The sequence below is a fragment of the Leucopleurus acutus genome (assembly GCF_964270905.1).
Source record: "Leucopleurus acutus genome assembly, chromosome: 3".
Taxonomy (NCBI): Eukaryota; Metazoa; Chordata; class Mammalia; order Artiodactyla; family Delphinidae; genus Leucopleurus; species Leucopleurus acutus.
The window spans coordinates 132,309,618-132,336,411 of NC_139145.1; the positions used below are offsets into that span (position 1 = coordinate 132,309,618).

Below are 26,794 nucleotides of genomic sequence, written 5' to 3' on the forward strand. Positions count from 1 at the left end.
TGGTCGCTGTCCTCTCATTCTGGACTGACACTGCAGTCCATCAGCCACTTCTTCCATTTCTCGGGGCTTCCTCTCGGCCATCCACCACCTCCTCTCTTCTTACTTAGGGAAGTCTGTTGAGTTGTCCCTCCAAGTCTCTTGCCCCTCTCCCCAACGCCCTCCCGGACCGGAGCGTCTGTCGGTCGGTCCGCAGCCACCCCGGCCGGTTCTTGGGCCTCGACTGGGTGGACATGGGTCTGTCCTGCGCCGATGTTTCCATCCGTCCCCCGTCTGCCTCCAATTCGGCAGGAACTTTACTCCAGCCGAGAGGCGAAGGGCGGGTGAGTGCGGGTGCGGGTCGAGGCGCCCGCAGCGGGCACGGGGCGCGGCGAGGGGCGCCGGATGGGGTGGGCTTGCGAGCGGGCCGGGGGTGTCGCGGGCCGCCCTGCCCTATAAGGGGCCGAGCCGCCTCCGCCGCCGGGCGGGTGCCGGGCGGACCGCGGCGGCGGCGGCGGCGGCGGCGGCTGCTATTGGCTCAGGCTCCCCATCCGGGGACTGGGCTCGGCGCTGCTCGTTCGCCCTAAAGGTACCAATATGGCGGAGGTGAGCAGGGAAACCGGGCAGGAGCGGCCGGGCTGGAGCGGGTGCCCGGCGGCCTCCCGCGGTCCCCGAGCCGGCTTGGGGGATCCGGGGCCCTTCCCGCGGCCCTACGGGGGGCGGCGTGGCGGCGCGGGGCAGCGGGTCGGCGACTGGCGGCGGCGGGGCCGGCCGGGGGGCGGGAGCGGGCGCGGGAGCTGTCTCCCTCCGGGACTAGGCCGCGGCGGCTCCTGCCCCGACCCGGCCGGGCGACGGGGCCGGACGGGAGGCGGCGGCCGGCGGCAGCGAACCCCGGCCCGCGGACGCCGCCGTGCCGTGCCCCCGGGCAGCTGACGCGGGCCGCCGGAGCCTCCGCGCCGCCTCCTGGGGCCGGGGTGGGTGGAAACCGGCCGATCCCCCCCCTCCGCGGCCGGATTGCAAAGCGGGGAGCGGGCTGCGCCACTGCCCTGCTGGAGGAGTGTTCTGTGCCCCCGGCCCATTGGGTCCAGGCTGCGGTGCGAAGGAACCTCACGCTCCACTTTGCTCCGGGCGCGGAGGCGAGCGGGATGCGCGGCCGCTGGGCTTCGCGAGAGGCGAGCGGGACTCCCCGCCCCGCAGCCCGGGAGGTGCGGGAGCTCCTGTGGGTAAACGGGGAGGACCAAGACCCTCGACGCTCTCTCCACGGACTCTCGGTAGCCCCACTTTCCTCCGAGCTTAAGGGGGGAGGCAGGGCGAGCGGAGCTGCCCTGGCCGTGTCCCCCGGGACTAGTGAGCTTGGGGGGAGGGGGTGGCGCAGCAGAAGCCCCTCGGCAGGAGCACGCTAGGGCGAGGGGCTCGCTGGCGGGCCCGGGGAGCGACTGAACACTCTGGAAGGAACCAGCATCTCTGGGACTGCGGATCCGCGTCTCCGGACGCCGGAGAGAGTATGGGGGGGGCTTGAGCTTTGGTTTGGGGGCGAGTGTCCGGTTGAGAGCTGGCTACGCTCGGGGGCAGAGGACAGCCCAGGAATTGGGGCTACCGGGCCCCAGGAGGTGGACTGGATGCGCAGGGTGAGTCCCGTCCAGGAAAGGGTGTTAGGTTGCGAGTTGTTGTTTGGGGCCGTGGAGAGCCAGGTGGGATTTGGGGGACTCCTGAGATGCCGGGGTATGGGGGACCGATGCTGTGAGCCGACTGCTCTGGGTTGTGCTTCTCTACTTTGTAACTTGCTGAGCTCCAAGCGGAGTCTTGGAGTTGCCAGTTAGACACCGGGCTTCGTCCCCGGTGTGCGAGTTCGTACACTACGGACTCGGGGAGGAAGGCGAGGCAGCCAAGAGGGGCCCGAAAGGGGCCGGGAGCGATTGGAGCGAAGCTACGTCTTGCACTTTTGGCAGCTGCGGAGGAGCGCTGGGCTCCGCCTCCTCTGCGCCCTGTTGCCGGCGCTGCCTCTTTCCCTGGCTGCGCGATCTAACCGCACGTTTTCTTTTCTCTCCTAGGCTTCTTTTGGAAGTTCGAGCCCAGGTTTGTCCCCTTTTCTTACTTTTCAGTGGGTCCCAAAGGGTGATGGGAACCCAAAGATCTATTGCTCAATTTTTCCAACAGAAATTTGTCTTGCGAGTTTTTCATCATTTGTTTTTAAGAGGTTTCAGCGTTCATTTTGGTAGTTAAGCTGTTGGAGGAAGGAACAGTTACACTCTTTTCTCACTTTTATCTGGCATGTTGAAAAAAATACTTTTGTTACAGAGCTGCTAATTGACAAAACGTTCTTTTTAAGTAATAGATCTTTAATTCTCACATATCGTGTTTTTTTCTCCAAGTCTGAAACGGTTAATCCCAAATCTTTCCCAAACTTTCCACTAACTTTAGCAGTTTAATTTAGATTTTAATTTTTTTGAGAAATTGTCTCTTTAATTTGTCAGAACTTTGGGGGTGCTTATATTGATCATTAATCCTGACTCTCCATCTCCCCTTGTTTTGTCTCATACATTTTTCATAATTGAGAAGTGTCTGTGGATTGTATTAAATGCAAAATTGAGAGTTACGTAAAGCTGTCCTAATTAAAAGAAACACGTACTTTATGAGTTTGGCAAAGAAAAGTGGTAATACAGAATTTTTGAGGTGAGACAACATTAGATCATCTAGGACAGTGTTTCTTAACCATTTTGGTGTTAGAAACCCCTGTTAGGATCTGATGAAAGCAAGGGACTCTGTCTCCAGAACTCTGCACATAATGGATAATTGCATATACCTTGGGGTTTGTGGAACCCCTGAAACCCATCTATGGCAGAGACCTTTCCTCATGTGCTGAAATGTTAAGGACAGCTTTGTTTCAGTTTCTTATTCTCTTTCCAGCCCCCTTTTGGCTGCCTCTTTTCCCTCTCATAGTCTCCAGGAAAAGTGCCTCTGAACTAGTTCAACTCCCTTATTTTACACTTGAGGGGACTTCTAAATAACTCTACTGAGAGTTACCTAGTTAATAGCAGAGTCTGGATGGGCTCCCAAGTCTTCTGTTACCACATGTTGCCTTAGAGTCCATTTCCTTGCATATTACTTCGTGTCTTTAGTCAACCTTTAATGTCTCACTTGATTATCGTTTAAGGTATTATAAAATAATTAACATCAAGTAGAAGAAATTTGTGGCTATTTTGAAAATAGCTATGTCTTTACATTTAAAAATTGTTTTAAGTTTCTCTAATTTTGAGACAAACATTTCTTTGTTATAGCTGATTTCAGGGAAAGAATATTTATGTACATGATGCCAAACATCTGGATGATAATGGAATTTTTCCATTTTGTATCACTGTCTGCTTTTAAGAAGTTGCAATCTAAATAAAAAGCAAAAAGTGTGGTTTTGGTGTTTAAACAAACTTATAACTTGTTTATAATCAATTAGCCAATTTTTAAGAACATTTTAGAACCAGAAGAGACTAGAGGTCATTAAACCAACCCTATGAATTTTATAAATGAAAAACTGGACCCAGGCCCCAACGGTTTAAATGACTTGCCTCAGGTCCCAGAAAGCCAGGGACAAAGCCAAGAGTAGACCCTCAGGCCCTTCTGTTTCTGGCTGTTATTGAATGAATACTTTCCTCTTTCAGGGGAAGCCTTAAAGTGTGCCAAGTGATACGTGGATTAGAAAGAGGGTAGAGCTCTGCTTTCAAGGAGGTAGAAAAGTTACCATCTACTTCATACCTTACACTTTGGCATACCCCAAAAGTTTCCTGGAATTCCTCAAAGAAAATTTGTAATGGTTGATGTTCTGCTATTCAGCTATTTAACAAATATTCATCTTTCTCTAAAATTAACTTAAACTACCTATGCTTCAACAGGCTTTAAAAATGAGCAGGTTAATATCTTTCAGCATTCAAAAAATAACATTATAATGTAAACCTCCTAAAGAATAGAGTCCCATAGGAATTTTATTATTTTTAGGGCTAATGATTAGAGTTCTCTGAACTCAGAATCAGAAACATTGAATTGTCTGTGTTTTTTTCCATAGTGAAAAATCTTTGGTCTAGTTCAGTGTTTTGGTAATGATCTTAATGTCCTTAAATGTTTAAAATATTAAATAGCTTGACTAAAAACACATCAAACTTTTTGTGCTGAATATGCTTCCTTCCACTTCTTCCTTTCTCCACTCCAAGATTCTAATACTTCTTTCCTTGCCTGCTCTGAGAGTGATCTAATTAAATTACATAGTAGAGTAAAACAAATGGAGAAAATCCTGTTTTTCATAAATTTGACTTCATTTTCTCGGGATTATGGATAGTATTCATTTCTCCACTTGGTTTTCAGGGTATCCTGTTGACTTCAGATTGCCATTAAAAAGCATTACCATCTTTTTTTTTTTTTTTTTGGCCACACCACGTGGCTTGCAGGATCTTAGTTACCAACCAGGGATCGAACCCATCCCCCCTGTGGTGGAAGTGCAGAGTCCTAACCACTGGACCACCAGGGAATTCCCAAGCATTACCATCTTATAAACAAGTTGGAATTGACTAAAACAACTTGCAATGGGATACATCTTCCAAAGCTCTTAGATATGATTTTCTGTATTCCCTTCACATAACCTTAAGAACTTTATTAGTAGTCCAAAGAAAAGCATGCTTTTATGGTTTAATGCTGGGGAGCTTGAAATACTGTTATAGACGTGAAAAGTGAGGTAGTGCTTTTGAAGACTGAATTGCTGTATAGTTGCTTCACAGAAATTTGTATTTGTTCTAAAAACCACATTTCTGTTGTGATTTGAACCTTTATTTGAGGGTTAGAATTTGAGTAAAGTTAATATTCCCTTCTACTGAAGTTTTTAGCCTCACTATGTAAGACTCTTGTGAAGTCTTCCTTTCATAATCCATCTCACATTTTTCTACTGCTTTTAGACAAGTGTATTAAGGAACTGGCAGTAGAACACAAGTTATTTTCTTTTGTAAATAGCCTTGTGAACCTGTAAAGTGATTCAGTTTGTTTCCTTCCAGTTGGGTCTTTGTCGTCTGAGGATCATGATTTTGACCCCACTGCTGAGATGTTGGTCCATGACTATGATGATGAAAGAACTCTTGAAGAAGAGGAAATGATGGATGAGGGTAAAAACTTCAGTTCTGAAATTGAAGACTTAGAAAAGGTAAAGGATTTTACTTTAGTATTTTAATACAAACTTATAGTAAAGATTTTGACATTCTATTATAAATTATTTATAACCTACCTGAAATAAAAATAGTATCAAAGGAGCTACTGTATAGCACAGGGAACTGTATCTTGTAATAGTGTATAATGGAAAAGAATCTGAAGAAGAATATATATATACACACACATATTTATAAGAAGATATATACACACACACATATATATAAATAGCTGAATCACTTGGCTGTGCACCTGAAACTAACACAACATTGTAAGTCAACTATACTTCAATTAAAAAAATAGTATCAGCGTATTTCCTTTTGACCTATCTTGTACAGAAAGTTACTGATTTTCTTATTATTTTGAAGGATAGCCTAATAAGTACATTTTCATATAACTTTTAAAAATTATTTTATGTTTGTTAACCTGTTTTTAAGTTTATACCAGGACAATGAACTAGGTACATTTACAGATGAGAATATTGAGATATAGAGAACTGTAGGAAACTTAGTTCTGAATCCTAGCCCAGCCTCTTTGCATTATATCACACTATTTTACTGAGGGGCAAACTTGAGTTTAACTAAGCACTGCAGTAGATACAGGGAGAAGTTCTCCTTCAAGAAACTTAAAATCTGATAGATTACTATAAGGAAATTGAGAGAGAAAAAGTTTTACTCTGTTTTTAAATTTGAATTAGTAATATCCTGTTTCCTTCCAACCCAGTCATCTTTTAGAAAGTCGGGAAGGTAAATGTAGTTTATAACTTTTAAAACCCCAAATCAGTATAAATTCAAATGAACTGGATTTTAAACATATATTTATACCAGGAACTACAGAGAGAGGGGTTCCTTGAAAAGATTATACTTATCTGTAAATTAACCTTATTTGCAAATTTCTAATCAGCCCAGAATAACAAAAGTTTTCAGGAATAATACTGAGTTTTCATACTTCTTTTTCTTGAAGAAGACAAAGCACATTCTTAAGTAATCTCTTCTGCTATCTTTGTGAGGCAGGGCTGTGCTATTATTGCATTTCTTCTTTCATCTTAACACACAGGGAAACAGAAGCAGAGTCTTCAGGGCCTAGACCCCAGGCTTGCTCCTCTAGACCTGAAATCTTCTAAACATGTTGATTCCTTTGGCAGATTAATCCAACATGGTTGCGGTTAGATTTAATCATTAAAAAAAAATACATATATCTCCTATAAAAGCCAAACAGATTTGGGAATATAGAGATAAAATTGTTAGGAAATAATCAAGAAGAAAAGTCTTACCTATCACTTCTTTCAGGGGTGATGATAAGTTGTTGCCTGTTGATGAGAAAAGATACCCAAGAGTCTCACGCTCTGCCTTGACTTTATTCAGGGAATTCGTTTCTACCTCTTATGAGTAGGTAGCCTAGAAAAATTGAGAATTATAATCCAGCTAGCATTATCACTAAGCCAAGGACTGCGGTGGGTCCTGGGCTGGCAAAAATGAGCAATTTGACAATGTTTCTGATCTCTGGGAGCTTATGGTCTAGTGTGGGGTGACAAATGAGAGCAAAGATTTTTTTGATGTCCTCTGCTAAGAACTATGAAAGCAGTAAGCAGTGAGAGCTATGGGAGAAAGGATTTATGTCTAGTAAAAGGTGTTTAGCCTCATGTGGAAGTTCATGGAAGGCTTCTTAGAATACATACTTCTCTCCTGTAGTTTTTTATGTCAGGACACTGCTGTGGGCTTGGTCAAAAGTCCCAGGTGGTCTCATAACGCACCTTCCTTAATTATGTGTTTGCTGTTAAAGATAGGGAGACAGCAGTCTATTTACAGCATGACGTAAGAAAATAATATAAATGTGCTAGACTGTGCTTTAACCACACAAATAGATGTTTTGTCAGTAAACTAGTAAGAATTTAAAATTTCATTTAATGTGTTAATGTAGTTCCTACTTGAGTATGGGTAATCTGGTAGAGATTTTTATGGGCTGGTAAAATTTTGTTTTTCAGATTTGTAGGTTTTATTCTCCCAGAGATTATAGTAATAGCTGCTTTAATCTGTGTGGTGAGTTTTAAAAGAAAATTAGGGAAGATATAGAGAAATAATCAACAGCAAAGAGTTACTCACTTAGCTGTTCACAGAAATACCTAGTTTCTATTCCTGTGATTTTCATTTTGTTTAGTAAACTCCAGTAATTAAATCTTTGTAATGATACCTGTCACTGAATTTGTAGATTCTGAAAAATTACAGGCCTTTAAATGTTTCAGCTTCTCTGTACTTAGGCAGTTTTGCTTCTTGGCATTTTGTCGCATTCTTGGAAATTGAGACAGAAAAATCCAGGTGATTTTTAAACAAATTCTAGTGAAGACCTAAGAGCTGTGTCCTTGCTCAGAAGGCTAATCCTTCTCTCATTGAGCAAGGGACAAGAGGAGCTGTTTCTAAGAGTGACTGACTGCTCGCTTCATCTGAACTGTGATTCTTACCTGCAGTAAAGCATAACTGTGTAGATGTGGTCTCTGTTCTTTATTGATGTTTAATGAAACATGAAAACAAAGAAAAGAAACAGTAGATAGAGACACAAATATAAAGAGTAAAGATCATTGTATTTTTAGAAGAAGTTTGAAATTATTTCTATACAATTTAAACTAATGTATTAATCTTATATTATTGGAACAGTGATTTAGGTGTTGGTACATGGTAACAGCCTTAGAGCCTTGGTGTTAATGTTTTAGAAAACTACAAGTTGTTATGCTCATAGTAAATAAATTTGCTAGTCTATACATATGGCCTTTATTTTGGTGCTTACAAATTTTTAGTACATTATATGTTATGGAAATAAGAGCGGTACAAAATCAGTTTTCTTACGGTAGCACTTTGGTAAGTATAGAGAATAGATTACGTGACAAGATTTTAGTTATTAACCATACTAAAATAAGGTTTATGTTATATCGTTCTACATTTTAATTTATTCACGTTACTGTTTCCTGAGAGGTTTTAATTTAATAATCCTAGATTTAGACCTATAACTTTTAAAAAAGTAATTTACATTTCTGCCTTTATTAATATATAGATTTCTCCTCTGATATGCATTGTGAAATGAGACTTTGATCTAGGTCCTTACTGATTTATTTTTAAAGCATTTTAAAAAGTTATATGGATGCGGTTTTGCATCCAGTATTATAAGATACCAGACTAGTGTTATGTGAAAATTAATTTGTACCTCACTTAGACAGTGTCATTTGACCCATTCGGCAACACCATCAGGTGTGTCAGACAAGTATTAGCGTTATTTCCTTGGCTCAGAGGCCTTGTTGATTGTAAGATGTACCGTAGATTTAGAAGTAGCATAGATGGGAGCAGGGAGGGACATTACTATGAGAAATCTGTACAGTGGTAATGAGGTGCATCCTGATTTCTGATATGTGAGGTTATGCATCATAGGATTAATGAAATAATGTGTTTTTCTATTTACAGATGAGGAAATAGAGGTGAGAGAGGTTAGGTGATTTGCCCACAGTAGTAGTTAGCAATTAGTGAGTCCTCTGCCTCTAAATATTGTGCTCTTCCTGTTACAAATCCTTTGACTTACAAAACAGTTCATTTATAAGTGTGACTGGACTCAGATGTGTCCCTTGAAATTTAAATAGGTTCAACGAAATGCCTGAGAAATATTGTAGAAGAGAAAAATCCTCATCCCTGGGATAAGGTGCTAGATCAAACTTCTAAGCTGATCTAGCGACCACAGATCCTCAGAGACTTTGAGATTTGCTAATTCAATTTTGAAAACATTTCTTCTATGCTTCAAAGGACTAAGTGCTTTATTAATAGGCTCTAACAGAAAGCTCATTTGTAAAGTGCTTCAGAGACTGGATTAATCTTCTCCAGTTTTGCTTTAAAGTTTTAGTACAGATAATTTCTGTGTTTTAGCACCAGCCCCTTCTAGGGGTCATTACAGTGTCATCCTTTGACTGTATTAAGGAGGTTTCTACAAAGAAGGTCACCTTCTCCCTCAACAGATGATCATGCCTGTGTGTTTGTAGGGAAAGTAGGATTTTCGTGAATGACTACCCAGAACCTCCTGTTTGCCCCACACATGCAAACTTAGCTTTTGTGCTAATTCTTCCTTCCTTCTCTCTGGTCCCAAAAGTATCTTCCACATCCCAGGCTAGTCCCTAGATTCCACCCCTTTAGCCCTCAGTTTATTCTTCTACTTATTTTTTTTTATTTCAGTATGGCCTCCTACTCATATATTTCCCACATTTGGAAATTCTGTTTTGACCCTGCGTTGCCCTTCAACATTCTCTTTTTATAGTGTATGTACTTTCTCCCCTCCCATTCAGTCCTGAGCTTTGCTTCTCCCAACAGGTTGTAAGGTCACCAATAATTCTTGATTGACAGATACAAAGAATTCATGTCTGCTTTATCTTGCTTGATCTCTCTTTGATATTTGACCCAAGTGACCATCCGTGGTTTCTCCACCCTTGCTTCTTTCTTAACTTACATAATCCTGCATTTTCTCCTAGTTCTACTTCTACCCTCTGGTGTTTCCCTCTGTAGTACTTATGGACTTTTCTTTCTTTACCCTCATTTTAATTGATGGTATTCCCCAGGGTTCTAGCTTTTGTCTTCTCACTCTGTATTCCTCTTCTGGATAACTCATTCAAGCCCAGTGCTTCGACTTTCACCTTAAATCATCTACTGTCCCACCCTCTACCCTTAAGTTTATTTGTCTTTTGTTTTGCTCTTATAATGATGCTGTAGCTATTTAACCTTCTCAGGCCAGAAATGGGCAATCCACTTAGACTCCTGTGTTACCTACATTCCCTCTATCACGTAAGTCAAGAAATAGATTCTTTAATTCCCTTCTTAGTTCAGGCTCTTATTCTTCTACTCCCCCTAGGATGTCTTTTTCAAAATGCAAATCATATCTAAAATTTTCTAGACGTGTCCCATTGCCTATAGGGTAATATATCTGAAAATTCTTCTAATAAAGCATAGATCCCCTTCTCTTTACTCTCTCCCTGAGTGAGCTCATCTACTCCTGTGGCTTTAAATATCATCTAGATGCTAATGAATGCCAGATTTATATCTTTAGCCCAGCCTGATCCTCTGAGCTCCAGGCTCTTAGCCAACTTGACTTTTCCACTTGGATGTTTCATAGTCCTCTCAAACTTAACTTTGTGTCCTCTGCAGAACTCTTTTTTTTTAAATTATGAAATTCACCGTATTCTTCTCCTCTCAAACATTTTGGGTTTTTTTTAATTATTTTTTTTTATTTTTGGCTGAGTTGGATGGTTTTTGCTGCACACGGGCTTTCTCTAGTTGCGGTGAGCGGGGTCTGTTCTTCGTTGCGGTGCGCGGGCTTCTCATTGCAGTGGCTTCTCTTGTTGCGGAGCATGGTCTCTAGGCGCGCGGGCTTCAGTAGTTGTGGCTCGCGGGCTCTAGAGCGCAGGCTCAGTAGTTGTGGCGCACGGACTTAGTTGCTCCGCGGCATGTGGGATCTTTCTGGACCAGTGCTTGAACCCGTGTCCCCTGCATTGGCAGGCGGATTTTTAATCTCTGCACCACCAGGGAAGTCCCTCTGCAGAGCTCTTAATTTTTTTCCTTCATAAACCTTTCCTTCCTTTAGTCTTTTCTACCTCAGTAAAAGTTACCACGATAGGCAGTTGCTCAGATAGAAATCTGGGGAGTTGTCCTTCTTTCTCCCTTTTACTCCAGTAGCCCATTTGATTACACCTCAGAATATATCTCATCTATTCACTTCTCTCCATGTCTGTATCACTACCCTAACCCAGCATGCAACTCCTAAGTGGTCTCCCTGCTTTTCTCTTCCCTCTTCATCTCCCCAAACTTTTCTTCATACAGCTGCCCAGGATTTAAGAAGAAATAAAGTCATGTCACTCCAGTTTTATAATTCTCCAGTGGCTTCCCATTGCCCTGGGAGTATGAAGCCCAAGTTTCTTTCCCATGAGGCCTTTTGTGATCTGCCTCTGCTTGTCTTTCTAATCTCCTCTTGAGCCATTCTTCATTCTACTCTCTGTGCTCTGGCCATTGGCTTAGTGGAAAACCATATTCAGGCCTCAAGTGTGTTGTTTCCTTTGCCTGGAATGCTCCTCACAGGATTGGTCACTTCTCAGACTTTGGGCCTCAGCTGAAGTCATTCACTGTCTGACTCTGTAACCCTATGACAGTAGGCCCTCCACATAATTCTGTGTCTCAGGACCCTATTGATTCCTTTTGCACTCATCTTAATTGGCAGTTCCATATTTGAGTATTGTTAGTATCCCCCTAGTCTGTAAGTTGTAGAAGGGCAAGACCTGTGTTTCATACCAGCACCTGGCACAGTGGGCTCCTGGCACAGTCACTGCTCAGTCAGTGTTTCTGACGATGAACCACAAGTCCCTAGCACACAACCCTATCTGTTAAAAGCCTCTTCATCTTTCAAGACTTAGCTCAGTCTTTGTCCTCTGTGTGATACTTCCCTACCATATACTGTTATTCCTGGAGCGTAGGTCTTCCCTTCTCTGTACCTACCATTTCATAGCACCAATTCCAGAACTGATTAAAGCAGCTAGCACCATGTTTTACAATTGTTAACTTATCAGTTCCTTCCACCAAGACTGAATTTCTTGAGAGCAGGGATTTCTTTTTTTTTTTTTTGGAAATTGTATTTCTTTACCCATAGCCAGTAGTCCTTCACATGGTACCTAGAGCTCAGTAAATGCTGTGTTGATGGGAAGGTGGACTGTCAGTGTATGATGAGTGAAAGTTGCTACCTCCCCAGTTCATGGAGGGAATCTGAAACTGTAAAGTTTTGGAGAAATATTGCTAACAGGTGGTTGGCAAAGGCTGTAACCAGTCTCCTCTTACAACTAGTGTGAACCAGAGGGAATGGGCTGCATGGACTCTGCAAGGAGCAGGACTGAAGAAACTCTCAATGTGGTTCTGGCACCTTTGAGGGGTTCTTTCATTTGGGAGAAGAATACTTCATGAGATTTTCCCGTGGCATGGGTGAATTTCTGTCCATCCTGACCATCCAACTTAATTTGTGCTGAATTTGTCCATGCTCCCAAAGCAGCTTTTTACTGATTCCACTTCCAAGCTGAAAAGATTTCATGAGTGGCATGGTCATTGGAAAGGTGCATGTCTGCTACTGCAGAGTCACAAATTAGCATTCTGTCATATACCTTATTCTAATCTCATAACATGAATCTGTTTCATTCAGGCATAGTGAAAAATGTAAGTTCTATACTGCAAAGGTGAAGGCCAATTCTTAGGGACCCCCAGAACCTGTGTCCCTTGTGGGCCCTGGTGGGCAGCCAGCTGGCTCTCTGGGAGACATCACTGGCTCTCCTCAGCTCACTTTGTGATCAACTGTAGGCATGTGTTGCAAACTCTGCTTTCATGCTGTGTGCTTCATGACTTAGATTTTTTTTTTAAAGGGAAAATTAAACCGTAAGCTAGTTTTAAAAGTGAATCTCTTAATAGATGGACATAAGCGTCTTTAAAATATTTAAGAAATTAACTAGTTCATGAATATATGGTTTTGAAGTCATTTAAATGATAAACAGTTCTATGCATTTTAGTGGTTGAATTAAACTACTTTAAAAAAGGAAATATAGCACTTATTTTCAGATTAGTGGAGGGAAAAAACAATGACTGGGTGCCACTATGTGGCATGGCATAAGTATTCATAACACAGGTAGTCCTGCAGCCAGAGTCTGTAATTTTATCAAAGCAGCACTGCCAGTAAGAGAACTTGGGGGCCTGGGATTTGAACCCAGAACTAAGCCTCAATTTTCTCATCTGTAAGATGGTGGTAATGCAAACTTCATCAGACAGTTGTGGGAAAAAAACAACTGGTACAGAATATAGATACAGTAGTAGGAATATCAAAGGATAACTGTGTCTTGAACATTAATATATAAACATAATAGTGTTAGTAAATGTTCAGCAAAGGTTTTCTCATTAGGTATCTTCTAAATAACATGAAGAATAAACCAAGTGGTCAACTGTTAATTGCAAGGAAACAAGCTAAAAATTATGTGAAGTTATTGATTGATTAATCGGAAATGTTTTCAAGGCGAATCGTTATAGTAATATAAAAGCGAAAAAAAAGTCTGCATGAAGGCAAATATTTGAGGAAGTTTTTAAAAAGTAAAATGATGCTGGAAAATGAAAATTAAGATGTTAATGGTTAGACTTTTGTTCATATATTAATTATAGCTCTAGGTGTTTGATCCTGTTTTCTGGATACAGTTACAAAAAGCAAAACTAAAACTTGGTTTTGATTTGGTCCTGCTGTTTTGATAATGTGCTTTATGAACATTAATGGCATCAAGGTTTATCTGAGGTTCAGCATTGTGGCATCTGCTGAGTTCATGTTTGTGTTCTGGCTTGAATAGGAAGGAAACATGCCTCTAGAAGATTTATTGGCATTCTATGGCTATGAACCTACAATTCCAGCAGTTGCAAATTCCAGTGCAAATAGCTCCCCAAGTGAACTTGCAGATGAACTACCAGATATGACACTAGACAAAGTAAGTACAAGCATGTAGAAAAAAATTCCAGATCTGTTACCATTGACTGTTTTTATTAGTTTAATTTAAAGCATTTCATAATTCTGAATTGTAAACTTCTTATGGATGCATTGCTCTTATCATTTTGGTGACTGATTTGAATATTGTTTGGCTTTGATCTCACTACTTTAGAAGTAGTAATAGCTTCATAATACTTTGCATATTTGAGTATTCTTCCATAACTTTTTATCTTTCCTGTGTAGACATACTGTATCTAAACTTAGATTTTGCCCTAACTTCTTTTGATCCTGTGGACACTTGAATGCATTGATTAATGAATCCCCCAGAAGTTTTCAAACCAATCTGGCTTAGGCATGGAGTGGTTGGAGAGAAGTTCTGTTTTCTTGGGCTCTGGGAGTGACAGAGACCATAGCAGCCAAGGCCTCAGTGATACATCTTTAACATAGGCTGGTTGTAGGGGAGGCCTAGTCCCTGCCAAGGAGAATTCAGTCATGGTCTCTGCTAACAGATCCCTGGGAAACTTTCCTCATCTTTCAGGTCTCAGGCAGGGAGAGGACTCCACATCTTCCTGTGAGTTATGTTGTTCCCACTTTTCAATTAAATGTGATATTAATGTACCAAAAACCTTAATGACCATAGTCATTCAGCAAATATTGAGTGCCTACTATGTACCAGGCACAAGGATGACTATATACTTACATAAAAATTAATTCTGAACTGTTTCTTTTAAAATTATATCACTGGTCAGAGTGGTGCATTAGTTGGACTTCTAAAAAATTATCGGAAGAGTGGAGTTTGGAGACTTTTTTGTTTTCTTTTAGTTATTTAAGTTGGCAGAAAGTGAGTTTAATTTTTAACCACTTAGAAGTAAGATTATTTTTGTTGTAAATTCACTAAAAATTAGTCTACCGCTTCAGATAAATTCTTTACATACCCACAAATTAAGCAAATTGTTATATCATAAATGTATAATAGTATAGCATTAATATTATATATAATTAGTAAATGTTATTAACTAATTGTGTACGTGAAGTAAATTATAGGAGAATTTCAAATTTACTTTTCTCAAAACTGAGACTTCAGTTAGTTCTTAATTGTATTATAATACCATAATGTTTATGAATAATGTTATAAAGACTTTTTTTTTCAAAATTGATGGGATGTAATCATTTCTAACCCTAGCATTGCATTCCTATTCTTATAGGAGGAAATAGCAAAAGACCTATTGTCAGGTGATGATGAGGAAACTCAGTCTTCTGCAGATGATCTGACACCATCTGTGACTTCCCATGAAACTTCCGATTTCTTCCCTAGACCTTTACGATGTAAGAAATCCAATCATTACTGATTAGTAGTAGCACTGATACTGTAGCTTGAGTACATTTTGTTACATTCAGTAGTTATGTCAGAATATCTGAGTGTTTTACTTAATTGAAATAAAATACTATTATAATCTGAACAAGATTATAACCTTTTTTTATTGGGGGAGATGTAAACTAATATGCTCTTTAAAAACGAAAGCATTTGCTTGGTTTTGCAGGGCTGTTTTCTTTCCCAAGACTCATCTGTTGCTAGGGCAACCAATCTTAGTTCAGCCATGAAATTTTATAGACATTTTTTGGATTTCTGTTAAAAGGCTCTTACTCTCCTGATAAACTACTGTCAGTTTGAAAACTACCATCAGTTGCTCCAAAAGTATTTTTTATTTTTAGTGATTTATTTAATCCTTTTCTTTTAGTTCTTGGTGTTATCCCTTGATGTATATCAGTAATATTTAAAAGGTCTTTGAACTGAAATAATTTCTTATATGCAATCTTGCTTATTTCTCAGGTATTTTTATGGTAGAAGAACTGTTCAGATAACAAGTTCCAATACATATACACATATGTGTGCAAAAAGATAATTTTTATGGACTCAATGTGCAGCTCATTGTGTATGTCTCACTCTGGATTAATGTAATCAGTGTAATCTAGTGCTTTACCTTCTTTTTTTAAGGGGACCGTAGTGGTTTTCCTCTTGCCTCTCCAAACTATATGACCGTACACCAGATAATTATAAGGATATTATGCACTTTCTTCGTGTTTTCAGTGTCTTGATTTGACTAGTTTCAAAATGTGAGAATAGTACAAGAGGTTTAGTATATTTGTGCTGATCTCATTTATTCAACAAATTTTTATCATAAGTAAAATATAAAATATCAGGCACTCTTTCAAGTGCTGCAAAAATAGGCAACAAAACCCTTTTTTAAAATTTAACTTTCTTCTTTTAAGCAAATACTACGTGTGATGGAGATAAAGAATCAGAGGTTGAAGATGTTGAAACAGACAGTGGTAACTCACCTGAAGATTTGAGGAAGGTATGTTAAGTTACCATCATAATTTAGTAGACCATTTGGATTAAAGTAGCTTTTAAAAACACTTCTGAAATAATTTACGATAATTTTGTGAGATAACTTTAGATTTGTAGTAACTGATTAATGAATTGGAACTTTTTTTTCAGTATTTATTTTTGTAATAAGTTGTTTTTACTTCTAAATTTTCCTGTAGGAAATAATGATTGGTTTACAATATCAAGCAGAGATTCCACCTTATCTTGGAGAGTATGCTGGTAATGAGAAAGGTAAGGAAGCCTTTTAATTTTGATAATATTTGGTAAGCCAAATTACCACTCGATATGTTTATTTAAATATCTGATTGTATGCTCATCCTGTGAGTATAAAGACAGATTTTGGAGTCAGGGAAGAATTAGGCCTGACTTAGGAGTAATGTATCATGAGATTAATTAACCATGAGACTCAGAGAACTACCGCCCCCTTCCCCCCAACCCTGGCCCCTTATAGTGCTTCTTAACTCAGTATGCTAAGCACCTGTTAAAATAGTGGAGCTGCTCTTAAAGTACAGCTCTTTGGCCTACATCCCACTGCAGTGGAAGTTGGTAGCATCCTATCACCTGAGATAATGAGAACATTAGGAATATAATCCTCTTGGGAAGAAACACTTAAGGAAAAAAGAAGCTAGAAGAAATTCTCTTGCCCCAGCCCTGAAAGATAAGGTGGTAGAATGTAAAGATTCTGTTGCTTTTGTTGTATACCCCTACTTAAGTGTAATCAGTTTTCCTCACATTTTTGGTAGATTCCAACTATAGCTGGTTCTGAAAATATGGAGGGGTGAGGTGGTGGGAAGTAAAAATCCAGGTACACCTTCCTAGCCAAACTTGGGAAACACGTAGATTTGGCCGTGGGCAAAAGTACATGCTCAGCAGCTGCTGGTCCTTAGATGAAACATAGCGGAGGTAATATTCTCTCAGTTCTACACCTTCAGAAAGGAACGTATACCTTCTCTATCTTTGAGGGAATAAACTCAAACTATATTACCTATTTCAGTTTTGACTAAAGTTTCTTTATGAAACTGGTTCCAGAAACTTACCTCAAAAGTCAGTCTTATTGCTTCACAGGCACACTTTATTTTTAACTTTCCTGCTCATTGGGAATAGAAATGCCTGCCTTATACAGTTGTGAATGTAAAGCACTTACCACCGTCTCTGCTGCATAGTGAGCTCTCAGTAAATTACTTTTATTCGCTATATTTAGTAGTTATTTTACAATTGAAGAATGGAAGCAATGGGATAAATACTTGGGCTATCTGTATGACTTTATTGTGTGAAGTAGAAACCTTCAGTATGGCAACAGTGTTTGCGTTAATAAAATATACAGTTTGTTTTAGTGTCATTTCGCTTACTAAATATCAGCTTCTCTAAGAGGTGGAAAGTTTACTTATCTTACTGTTTATCATTGTTTTCCATTTTTAATTAGTCTGCTTCCTTTTTATTTTATTTTATTTTTTTGCTTTTTAAAATAAAAATTTACCTTTTGGGAAGAAATCAGTAAAGGAAAACTATATCTTTCCTAGGTATTTCAGTATTGGCAGATATTTTGATTGTTATTTATTTTTGTTTGTTTTAATTTGTTTGCAATTTTTAACCTGTAGACATTTTCATAGAGCCATTTAGGGAGTTTAAGAGAAAATTGTAATAAGTTTATTAAAGAATTTACACAGGTTATTTTTACCCCCTCATTAGAAGAATGTAAGACACCACTACCAGGTTTTATATTAGACTACTAGGCATAGAAAGCTTTCTAACTTGTTAGTAAATCCAATCACCAAAACAGCTACTTGCTCTAGTGACTGGAATACTTGGACCTTAATAAAGTTAAAAAAAAAATTGTTTTAAACCTTTACTAATGAAAGACTCAGCTTGCCAGACAATCAAATTACTGGTGTCCTCAAAGTTAGTTACTTGTATAGGAAGAGGAAAAACAGTTTTGTATACATCTTAAAGTGTGTTCACTATTTTTAATGTGTTGATGGGATTTTCTTTATCAGTGTATGAAAATGAAGACCAATTACTTTGGCGTCCTGGTGTGGTTTTGGAGAGCAAAGTTAAGGAGTACCTTGTTGAGACCTCATTAAGAACTGGAAACGAAAAAATAATGGATAGAATTTCTGCAGGAACGCACACAAGGGACAATGAACAGGTATACATCAACTTTTGTTGAAACAGCAGCTAACTAATATAGTATCTTCTTGATTTTCTTATATTTGATTCAAATATTTCTTACATATGAACTGGCTATCTCTTTCTGATTTTTAAAACTTGGAAAATACTGGTTTAAAAAAAATCCCAAGACCTAATGATAACCATTCTATTGTTTCATGTCTTCTGGCCTTTTTTTCTGTATACACACACATATATTTTACTTTACCTACCATGTTATATCCTTTTAATTACTTAGTCTTATTTTCTTTGCCATTGAGATTTCTTTAATACTTCATTCTTGATGTCTGTATGTTCCATTGTTTATTTAAACATTCTCTGTGGTCGGACTTTTAGATTTTATGTTAAAGTTATTTTTTGGATTATTCTTGAACTTTATTCAGGATGTGATTAAAGTTCATGTCTATTAAGAGTGTATAGGGCTTCCCTGGTGGTGCAGTGGTTGAGAGTCCGCCTGCCGATGCAGGGGACACGGGTTCGTGCCCCGGTCCGGGAAGATCCCACATGCCGCGGAGCAGCTGTGCCTGTGAGCCTTGGCCGCTGAGCCCGCGCGTCCGGAGACTGTGCTCCACAACGGGAGAGGCCACAACAGAGAGAGGCCCGCGTACCGCAAAAACAAACAAACAGAAAAAACAGTGTATAAATTTGCTTTAGGAGCATTCGTTAAATACTGTGTGCTTGTAGATGGAGTACGCTCCTGATGGTGTGTGGGTTAAGGGTGGAAGTATTGCCTATTAGGGTTTTTTCTCTCTGATGTTGTTTGCCCCTCTCATATACCTTTACACTCTATCTCCAGCCTAGCTAATCCCAGCTAATGAGTGCCCAGAGATAGGTGGACTCAAACTTGAATTTCCGAATAACACAGAGAAGTCAAACTAGCTGAACTTCAAAGTAGTTTTGTCAGCTGTCAAAAAGAAATCCCATTGGCTTTTCCTATTGATATTCCATTAAAACTATAAATTAATTTTGGAAGAATTAGTACCTTTAAAATATAAAACCTACTTCAAGAACATGTTCTGATTCTCTATGTATTTGACTTTTTTTTAATCACTCAAATGTTTTTACTTGTTTTAAGTATCACATGCATTTAATTAATTCCTCATTATTTTTAAATACAGTATTTAGCACTGTTGTAAATGGGATCACTATTATATTTGTATTTGTATATGTTGATTTAGAGAAATATAAATTAAAAAATTTTTTTTCTCAAGCTACTGAAACTATTTAATTTAGTATAATGATTTTTCAGTTGTTTCTCTTAGGTTTTCTAGTTTTAAAGTCATTACTGAATTATACGTTTGTTCCTTCCTTACCATTATTATATCTCTTATTCCTAGAACATGTTTTACTGCATTAGCTATAACTCGCAGAGACTTTTGGTAGTTACAGTGGTTTGAGGCCTGCTTTTGATGGAAGATAATACATGTAAGGTTTTTACATTAAGAATAGTACCAAAAAAAAAAAAAAGAATAGTACCAGCCTTGGGACTTCCTTGGCAGTCCAGTGGTTAAGACTCCGCCTGCCAATGCAGGGGGCACGGGTTCAATCCCTGGTGAGGGAACTAAGATCCCACATGCCACGGGGTGTGGCCAAAAATTTTAAAAAAAGAATAATACCAGCCTTGGTTTGATACAGGCTGTCTTTCTTATAGTAAGGTAGTATCCATCTACTTATAACCGTTACAGGTTTTGTCTTTTTAAAAATAGAAATGGGTACTGATTTATCTGAAGCTTTTTTAGCAGCTGTTTTTAATGGTTGATTATTAATGTATTGATTATTAACCTATTGATGTATTAATAGGTTTACCAATATCCTTGCCTTTCTTGAAATGTACTTGGGAAGGTGGATTATTATTTAACTTTCAGTTGAGTTCTGTCTGCTGCTATTTAGTATATTCATAATTCCAAACAGGTTTAATGGGAAGAAATTCTAATTTTTAAAAAATGATATCTTCCATAGTAGATGGAAATAACTATAAACTCCAGTCACTAAAATATCCATCCTTCTATTCTAGACCTGCTGCTATTCTCTTTTATTAAAACTCTAAAAGGCAGGCAGAAGGTGCTATCAAGAGAGAAGACCATAATTCTTGACTTTTCCTGACTAGAAATAATCATCTAAAATAGGGATATTCTCCCAGCTCAGAAGGCCTGGCAATGAAAAAAAAAAGTGAGGAATGATACTGGTAGATAACTTCTGAGAGGTAGAATCAGAATGAACAAACTCTTCGGATACCAGAGTCAATATACAGGATAGTTACGTAGATTAAATGTCTGGGCAAACATACGCTTCAAATGTCCTGAAATTAGAGAGCACTTCAGCTAGTATTTGTCAGGACTCTTACGATACACCTGTTTTTGTTTGTTTGTTTGTTTTTGAGTTTTTTTTTTAAGTATGAACTTTTGGTAGGTTTTATTGAATAGTTTTTTTTCCCTTGCCCTAAGGCATTATATGAACTTCTCAAGTGTAACCATAATATAAAGGAAGCAATTGAAAGGTACTGCTGCAACGGAAAGGCCTCTCAAGGTAAGAAACACTTGGGATCAAGAGAGGGAAATGATAGGGGATGGTCATTTGGGGATCAGAATAAGCAAAGTATAAAGGACGGAGCAATCCTATAACACTTTTGTATAAGATCTATTTTTATCTTCATAGCAAATAATTTTTTCCTTTTCTTGCCCTCTATTTTTAGACGTACCAGAGATTGTTCAAATACAAATTAGTTACCCCCCTGTCACCTCCAGAACAAAGCAGACCCCAGAGATGACAATATATCCAAAGTAATTAATAAGAATGATTTTATGATTTCATTGGGGGAAAAAAGTTGTTTTTTCTTTTTCTTAAACCAGACAGGAAATGAAAAGGAGATTAAAGATTAAAAAAAAAAACATGTATAATATATTCCATTCAATTTATTGCAAGAAGTGTATGTTTAGTAATCATGTAATAACATTTTTGCAGTGCTTAGGTTTTGGTTTGTGTGTGTCAAGGAAAATGGTTAAGTTTAATTTCAGTATTTTTGTCATTATATAAATCAGTTGCATGCACCATAGCTTTCATTAAGTATATATAGAGTGAAATAATGCTTACTAATATTATATAAATGACTTGGAAAAATATAGAAACTGGAAACAATGCATTTAAACTTGTAGGTGAGATAGTCTATTGAAATGTTTCCGTGTAAAAGCTGCTTCTTTGAAACAATTACTTTAAGCTCTCAAAACTCTGAACAAAGTTTTCACCTTTGTGGTGGGCTACTCTTAATGGCTTTGGGGACCTGGTTCCCATTGTGAGGCACTTCAAGTCTCCTCTGCCCCAAGTAGATTTGATTCATCAACATTGACATCTGCCAGGAAGTTGAATGGGATTTAGTCTTTTGAGAGCATGGGCTGTTTTTTATTCCCTTTATATTCCTACAGTATAGCACTTTGCAAACTGACTCTGAATAAATATGTGTTCATTATTTATGGTCTGTAATTAAAGAGCTTATGGTTTTGACATAAGACCAAAGGAAGGCTTTTTTTTCTATAAAGAAAATAACCTTTTTTTTCCCCTAATTAAAAAAAATGCTCATTGCTTAAAAAAATCAGAAAAACAATGTGCTTGAATTATAGAAGAAAATATAAAATTCTTGTCTCATCATGCAGAGGAATAAAACCCAGTTGTTTATATTTTGGTATTCTAGATTTTTTTAGTTAAGATTACTAACTAAAATCTCCACATAAAGAACTTGTCTCTGTGTGTGTGTGTGTGTGTGTGTGTGTGTGTGTGTGTGTGTGTGTGTGTGTGTGTAGAAGTTTATAGCCTTTTTATTAGGAAAACATACTGAAAGTAAATCAGTCATTTATATATATAAGAGTTTTGAGGCCAATTTATTTTGTTTTAAAATTTCTTTAGAAGGAATGACTGCATGGACAGAAGAAGAATGCCGGAGCTTTGAACATGCACTCATGCTTTTTGGAAAAGATTTTCATCTTATACAGAAGAATAAGGTAAGTTAGGCAAATTAGTATAGAGAAATTGCTTAGTAATTACAATGAATATAAGCAACTAATTTATGAGCCTCTTGGGTAGGGAATAAAAGCTATAACTTGTTAATGCTCCCCTGCTATTGACATTTCTGTTACTTTCTGATCAATTTTTCTGTAAACCCAAAACTGCTCTGAAATATAAAATCTAGTTTAAAAAGCAATAGGTGGGGCTTTCCTGGTGGTGCAGTGGTTAAGAATCCGCCTGCAAACGCAGGGGACACGGGTTCGAGCCCTGGTCCGGGAAGGTCCCACATGCCGCGGAGCAGCTAAGCCTGTGCGCCACAACTACTGAGCCTGCGCTCTGGAGCCCGCGTGCCACAACTGCTGAGCCCATGTGCCACAACTGCTGAAGCCTGCGCACCTAGAGCCCATGCTCCACAACAAGAGAAGCCACCGCAATGAGAAGTCTCTGCACTGCAAGGAAGAGTAGCCCCCACTCACCGCAACTAGAGAAAGCCTGCGTGCAGCAACGAAGACCCAATGCAGCCAAAAACAAATAAATATAATAAATAAACTTAAAATTTTAAAAAAGCAGTAGGCATAGAATATTGACCTATCCACCTAAATATTTTAGAATCCTGTGTTCCTTAGGACAAAAAGAAAGAATAAGCAAAGCATATTTTAATGAGATTTAATTATCCCAAACTGTTAGAATATACACACACTTTTAAATAATAGACTTTATTTTTAGAGCAGTTTTAGGTTCACGGCAGAATTGAGGAAAAAGTATGGAGAGTTCCCATGTACTTCCTGCTCCCACCCACACACGGCTTCCCCCCACCAGCCCCCCCACCAGAGTGGTGCATTTGTTACAACTGGTAAATCTACTTTGCCATGTTTTTATCCCCTAGTGTTCACAGTTTACAGTAGGTTCACTCTGTTGTTATAACGACACCTATCCACTATTGTAGTAGCATACAGAATAGTTTCACTGATCAGAAAATCCCTTGTCATATAATTGGAATCATACAGTATGTAGCCTTTGGAGATTGGCTTCTTGGCTCAGTAATATGCATTTAAGGTTCCTCCATGTTTTTTTGTGGCTCATTTCTCTCTCTCTTTTTTTTTTTAAAAATATTTATTTATTTATTTGGCTATATTGGTCTTAGTTGTGGCACACAATAGCTTTAGTTGCAGCATGTGAACTTCTAGTTGCAGCAGGTAGGATCTAGTTCCCTGACCAGGGACCGAACCTGGGCCCCCTGCATTGGGAGCATGGAGTCTTAGTGTGGCTCATTTCTTTTTATCACTGAATAATATTCCATTGTATGGATGTACCAATTTGTTTATCCATTCACCATTTGGAGGACATCTTGGTTGCTTTCAAGTTTTGGCAGTTACGAGTAAAGCAGCTGTAAGCATCAGTGTGCAGGGGTTTTTTTGGACATAAGTTTTCAACTCCTTTGGGTAAATACCAGTAAGTGTGATTGTTGGATGATATGGTAATAGTATGGATATTTTGTTGTTGTTGTTATTTTGGGTTTTTTTAAACATCTTTATTGGAGTATAATTGGTTTACAATGTTTTTTTTTTTTTTCTTTTTCTTTTTCTTTAAGCAAGTATGGATAGTTTTGTAAGAAACCGCCAGACTGTCTTCCAAAGTGTCTGTGCCATTTTGCATTCCTACCAGCAATGAATGAGAGAGTTCCTCTTGTTCCACATCCTTGCCAGTATCTGGTGGTGTCATTGTTTTGGATTTTGGCTATTCTAAAATGTGTAGTGGTATCTTGTTTTAATTTGCATTTCCCTGATGACATATGTGGGTCATTTTTTCATATGCTTATTCGCCATCTATATATCTTCTTTGGTGAGGTGTCTGTTAGGGTCTTTAGCACATTTTTTAATTGGGTGGTTTGTTTTCTTATTGTTGAATTGCAAGAGTTCTTTATATATTTTGGATAACAGTCCAAAAAAATATGTGTGAGTTTTGAATATTTTCTCCCAGTCTTTGGCCTGTCTTTTCATTCTCTTAACAGTGTCTTTTGCAGAGTAGACGTTTTTAATTTTAATTAGTCCAACTTATCAATTTTTCTTTCATAGATTGTGTTTGTATTGTTGTTCCTAAAAAGTCATCACTATCCCCAATGTCATCTAGGTTTTTTCCTGTGTTATCTTCTAGGAGCTTTTATAGTTTTGTAGTGTACTTTTAGGTCTTATAATCCATTTTGAGTTTTTGTGAAAGGTGGATATAGATGTCCACTTGTTCTAGTGCTGTTTGTTGAAAAGATGATCCTTCCTTCATTGAATTGCCTTTGCTCCTTTGTCAAAGATTAGTTGACTATATTTGTGTGAGTCTGTTTCTGGGCTCTCTATTGTGTTCCATTAACGTATTTGTTTATTTTTTCACCAGTACCACACTATCTTAATTACGATAGCTTAATAGTAAGTCTTGAAGTTGGGTAGTATCTATCCTCCGACTTTGTTCTTCTCCTTCAATATTGTGTTGGCTATTCTGGGTCTTTTGCCTTTGCATATAAACTTTAGAATTAATTTGTCAGTATTTACAAAATAACTTGCTGGAATTTTAATTGGGATTTCACTGAATCTATAAATCAAGTTGGGAAGAACTGACACCTTAACAATAATCAGTCTTCCTATCTGTGAACATGGAATATCTCTCAATTTATTTAAATCTTCTTTGATTTCTTTAATCAGAATTTTGTAGATTTTCTCATATAGATCTTACATGTATTTTATTAGGTATATACCTAAGTATTTCATTTTGGGGGCGCTAATGTAGATGGTATTGTGTTTTTAATTTCAAATATCAATTGCTAATTGCTGGTATATAGGAAAGCAATTGACTTTTGCATATTAACCTTGTGTCCTGCAACCTTGCTATAATCATTTATTAGTTCCAGGAGGGTTTTTTGTTGCTTCTTTAGGATTTTCTATATAGACAATCATGTCATCTGTGAACAGACAGTTTTATTTCTTTCTTCTCAATCTGTATACCTTTTATTTCTTTTCTTATTGCATTTAGCTAGATCTTCCAGTATGATGTTGAATACTTCAGTGCTTTTTTGTATGTATGAAAACCTATTGTTTTCTCACAGATGAGATTAAGTGTTTAATTTATTGAAAGATGAAACAGTTGCCCTTTTAAGTCAAAATAAAATCTCAGTTTAGCAATAATTTATGAAATATATTCATTTATTTCACAAATAAGCTTTATCATTTACCAGATATTCTTTTAAGCTCTAGAGATACATCAGTGAATAAGACAGGAAAGGTCTCTGTTCCCAAGAAGCCTATATTCTTTTTGAAGAGTTATGGCTAATGTATTTATTGAAAGGTATACCTTATTTCTTGGTTTAAAAAGCTTGTTCCTATATTATGATCTTATATCACAACATGCTCACTAATCAGGATAGAGATTCTGAAATGTCCTTATTGGGTACTGATTAAGCAGGGGAGAAAGTGTTTATTGGGTAAAGATACAGAATTTTGTCTGTACATCTGAACTCATACCTTTAGCTATATATAGTTAGAAGAGCCCTAGTCTGCATGTGGAGCCAAGTTGAACGAGGCTCAAATTTTATTGTTGTTGTTGTTCTTACCAAACTCTGTTGGCGCTAAGAGCCAAGTGCATGTTAAAGGAAAAAATTCTGCCTTTATCTGGCAATCATCTTAAATTCCAGATGCGGTAGAGTACTGATCCCTTTGCAAATGGTTCTTAATCTCTTTTGGGCCATGGAACCCTTTGATAATCTGATGAAGCTGCACCCTTCTCCCCAGAAAAGTATACCTGCATGAAATTTGGGGAATTAATAGATCCCAACGAAGCTCATTCATGGATCCCTCAGGGTTAAGAAGGACCCCTGCTACAGTCAGAATCACAGTGAAAGTTCAGTGAAGAAAAGTAAAGGATGTCAGTGTTTTAAGATTTTCGGTAAAGGTTTAAAAAAAGATAATTTCTGGATACGCATTTATTATTATTATTACATTCTGATTTAAAGAAAAAGCCTTGGGCTTTTGAAGTCAGCCTCATTATTAAATAGTGTAAATGTAACGGCAGTTCACTAATAAAAAGTTCAGAATTTCATAATTGGGAAGATAGAAAATAAGACCTATGGGTTGTAAAAAAAAATAGTTATTAAAAAATGCATAGAATATGTTGATTTTAAAAAATGCAACTTTTTTTGTTAGGTGAGAACTAGAACAGTTGCTGAATGTGTAGCATTCTACTATATGTGGAAGAAATCTGAACGTTATGATTACTTTGCTCAACAGACAAGATTTGGAAAGAAACGATATAACCATCACCCTGGAGTTACGTAAGTACTGTGGGATTGACTTCTGGGATTTTTGTTTTTAACTGTGATATGCAGTCATAAAATTATTGGGGTGTGTTTTTTAGGGACTATATGGATCGTTTGGTAGATGAAACAGAAGCTCTGGGTGGGACAGTAAATTCTTCAGCCTTAACATCTAACCGACCTGAGCCTGTTCCTGATCAACAGCTGAACATTCTCAGCTCTTTCACTGCCAGTGACTTGACAGGTAACATGAGCATCTTTTTGCATTTTTTACCATAGCT

The 26,794-nt window shown here is 38.4% G+C and overlaps 1 protein-coding gene across 2 annotated transcripts in view; it reads left to right on the forward strand.

The window, feature by feature from the left end:
* Window positions 1-576: 576 nt before the first annotated feature.
* Window positions 577-26,794, forward strand: part of MIER3 (MIER family member 3) — a 30,273-nt gene continuing 4,055 nt past the window's right edge. The window contains exons 1-12 of one of the 2 annotated variants that reach the window (XM_082835519.1): window positions 577-582; window positions 2,028-2,052; window positions 5,007-5,152; window positions 13,535-13,669; window positions 14,874-14,994; window positions 15,940-16,025; window positions 16,216-16,288; window positions 18,052-18,203; window positions 20,668-20,749; window positions 22,121-22,215; window positions 26,404-26,531; window positions 26,615-26,757. In XM_082835519.1, the coding sequence (XP_082691645.1) occupies window positions 5,054-5,152; window positions 13,535-13,669; window positions 14,874-14,994; window positions 15,940-16,025; window positions 16,216-16,288; window positions 18,052-18,203; window positions 20,668-20,749; window positions 22,121-22,215; window positions 26,404-26,531; window positions 26,615-26,757 (1,114 nt within the window). In that variant the 5' untranslated portion in view covers window positions 577-582; window positions 2,028-2,052; window positions 5,007-5,053. Of the gene's footprint in view, window positions 583-1,037; window positions 1,182-2,027; window positions 2,053-5,006; window positions 5,153-13,534; window positions 13,670-14,873; window positions 14,995-15,939; window positions 16,026-16,215; window positions 16,289-18,051; window positions 18,204-20,667; window positions 20,750-22,120; window positions 22,216-26,403; window positions 26,532-26,614; window positions 26,758-26,794 lie in introns of those variants that run through there. The other variant, XM_082835520.1, reaches the window with a different exon arrangement.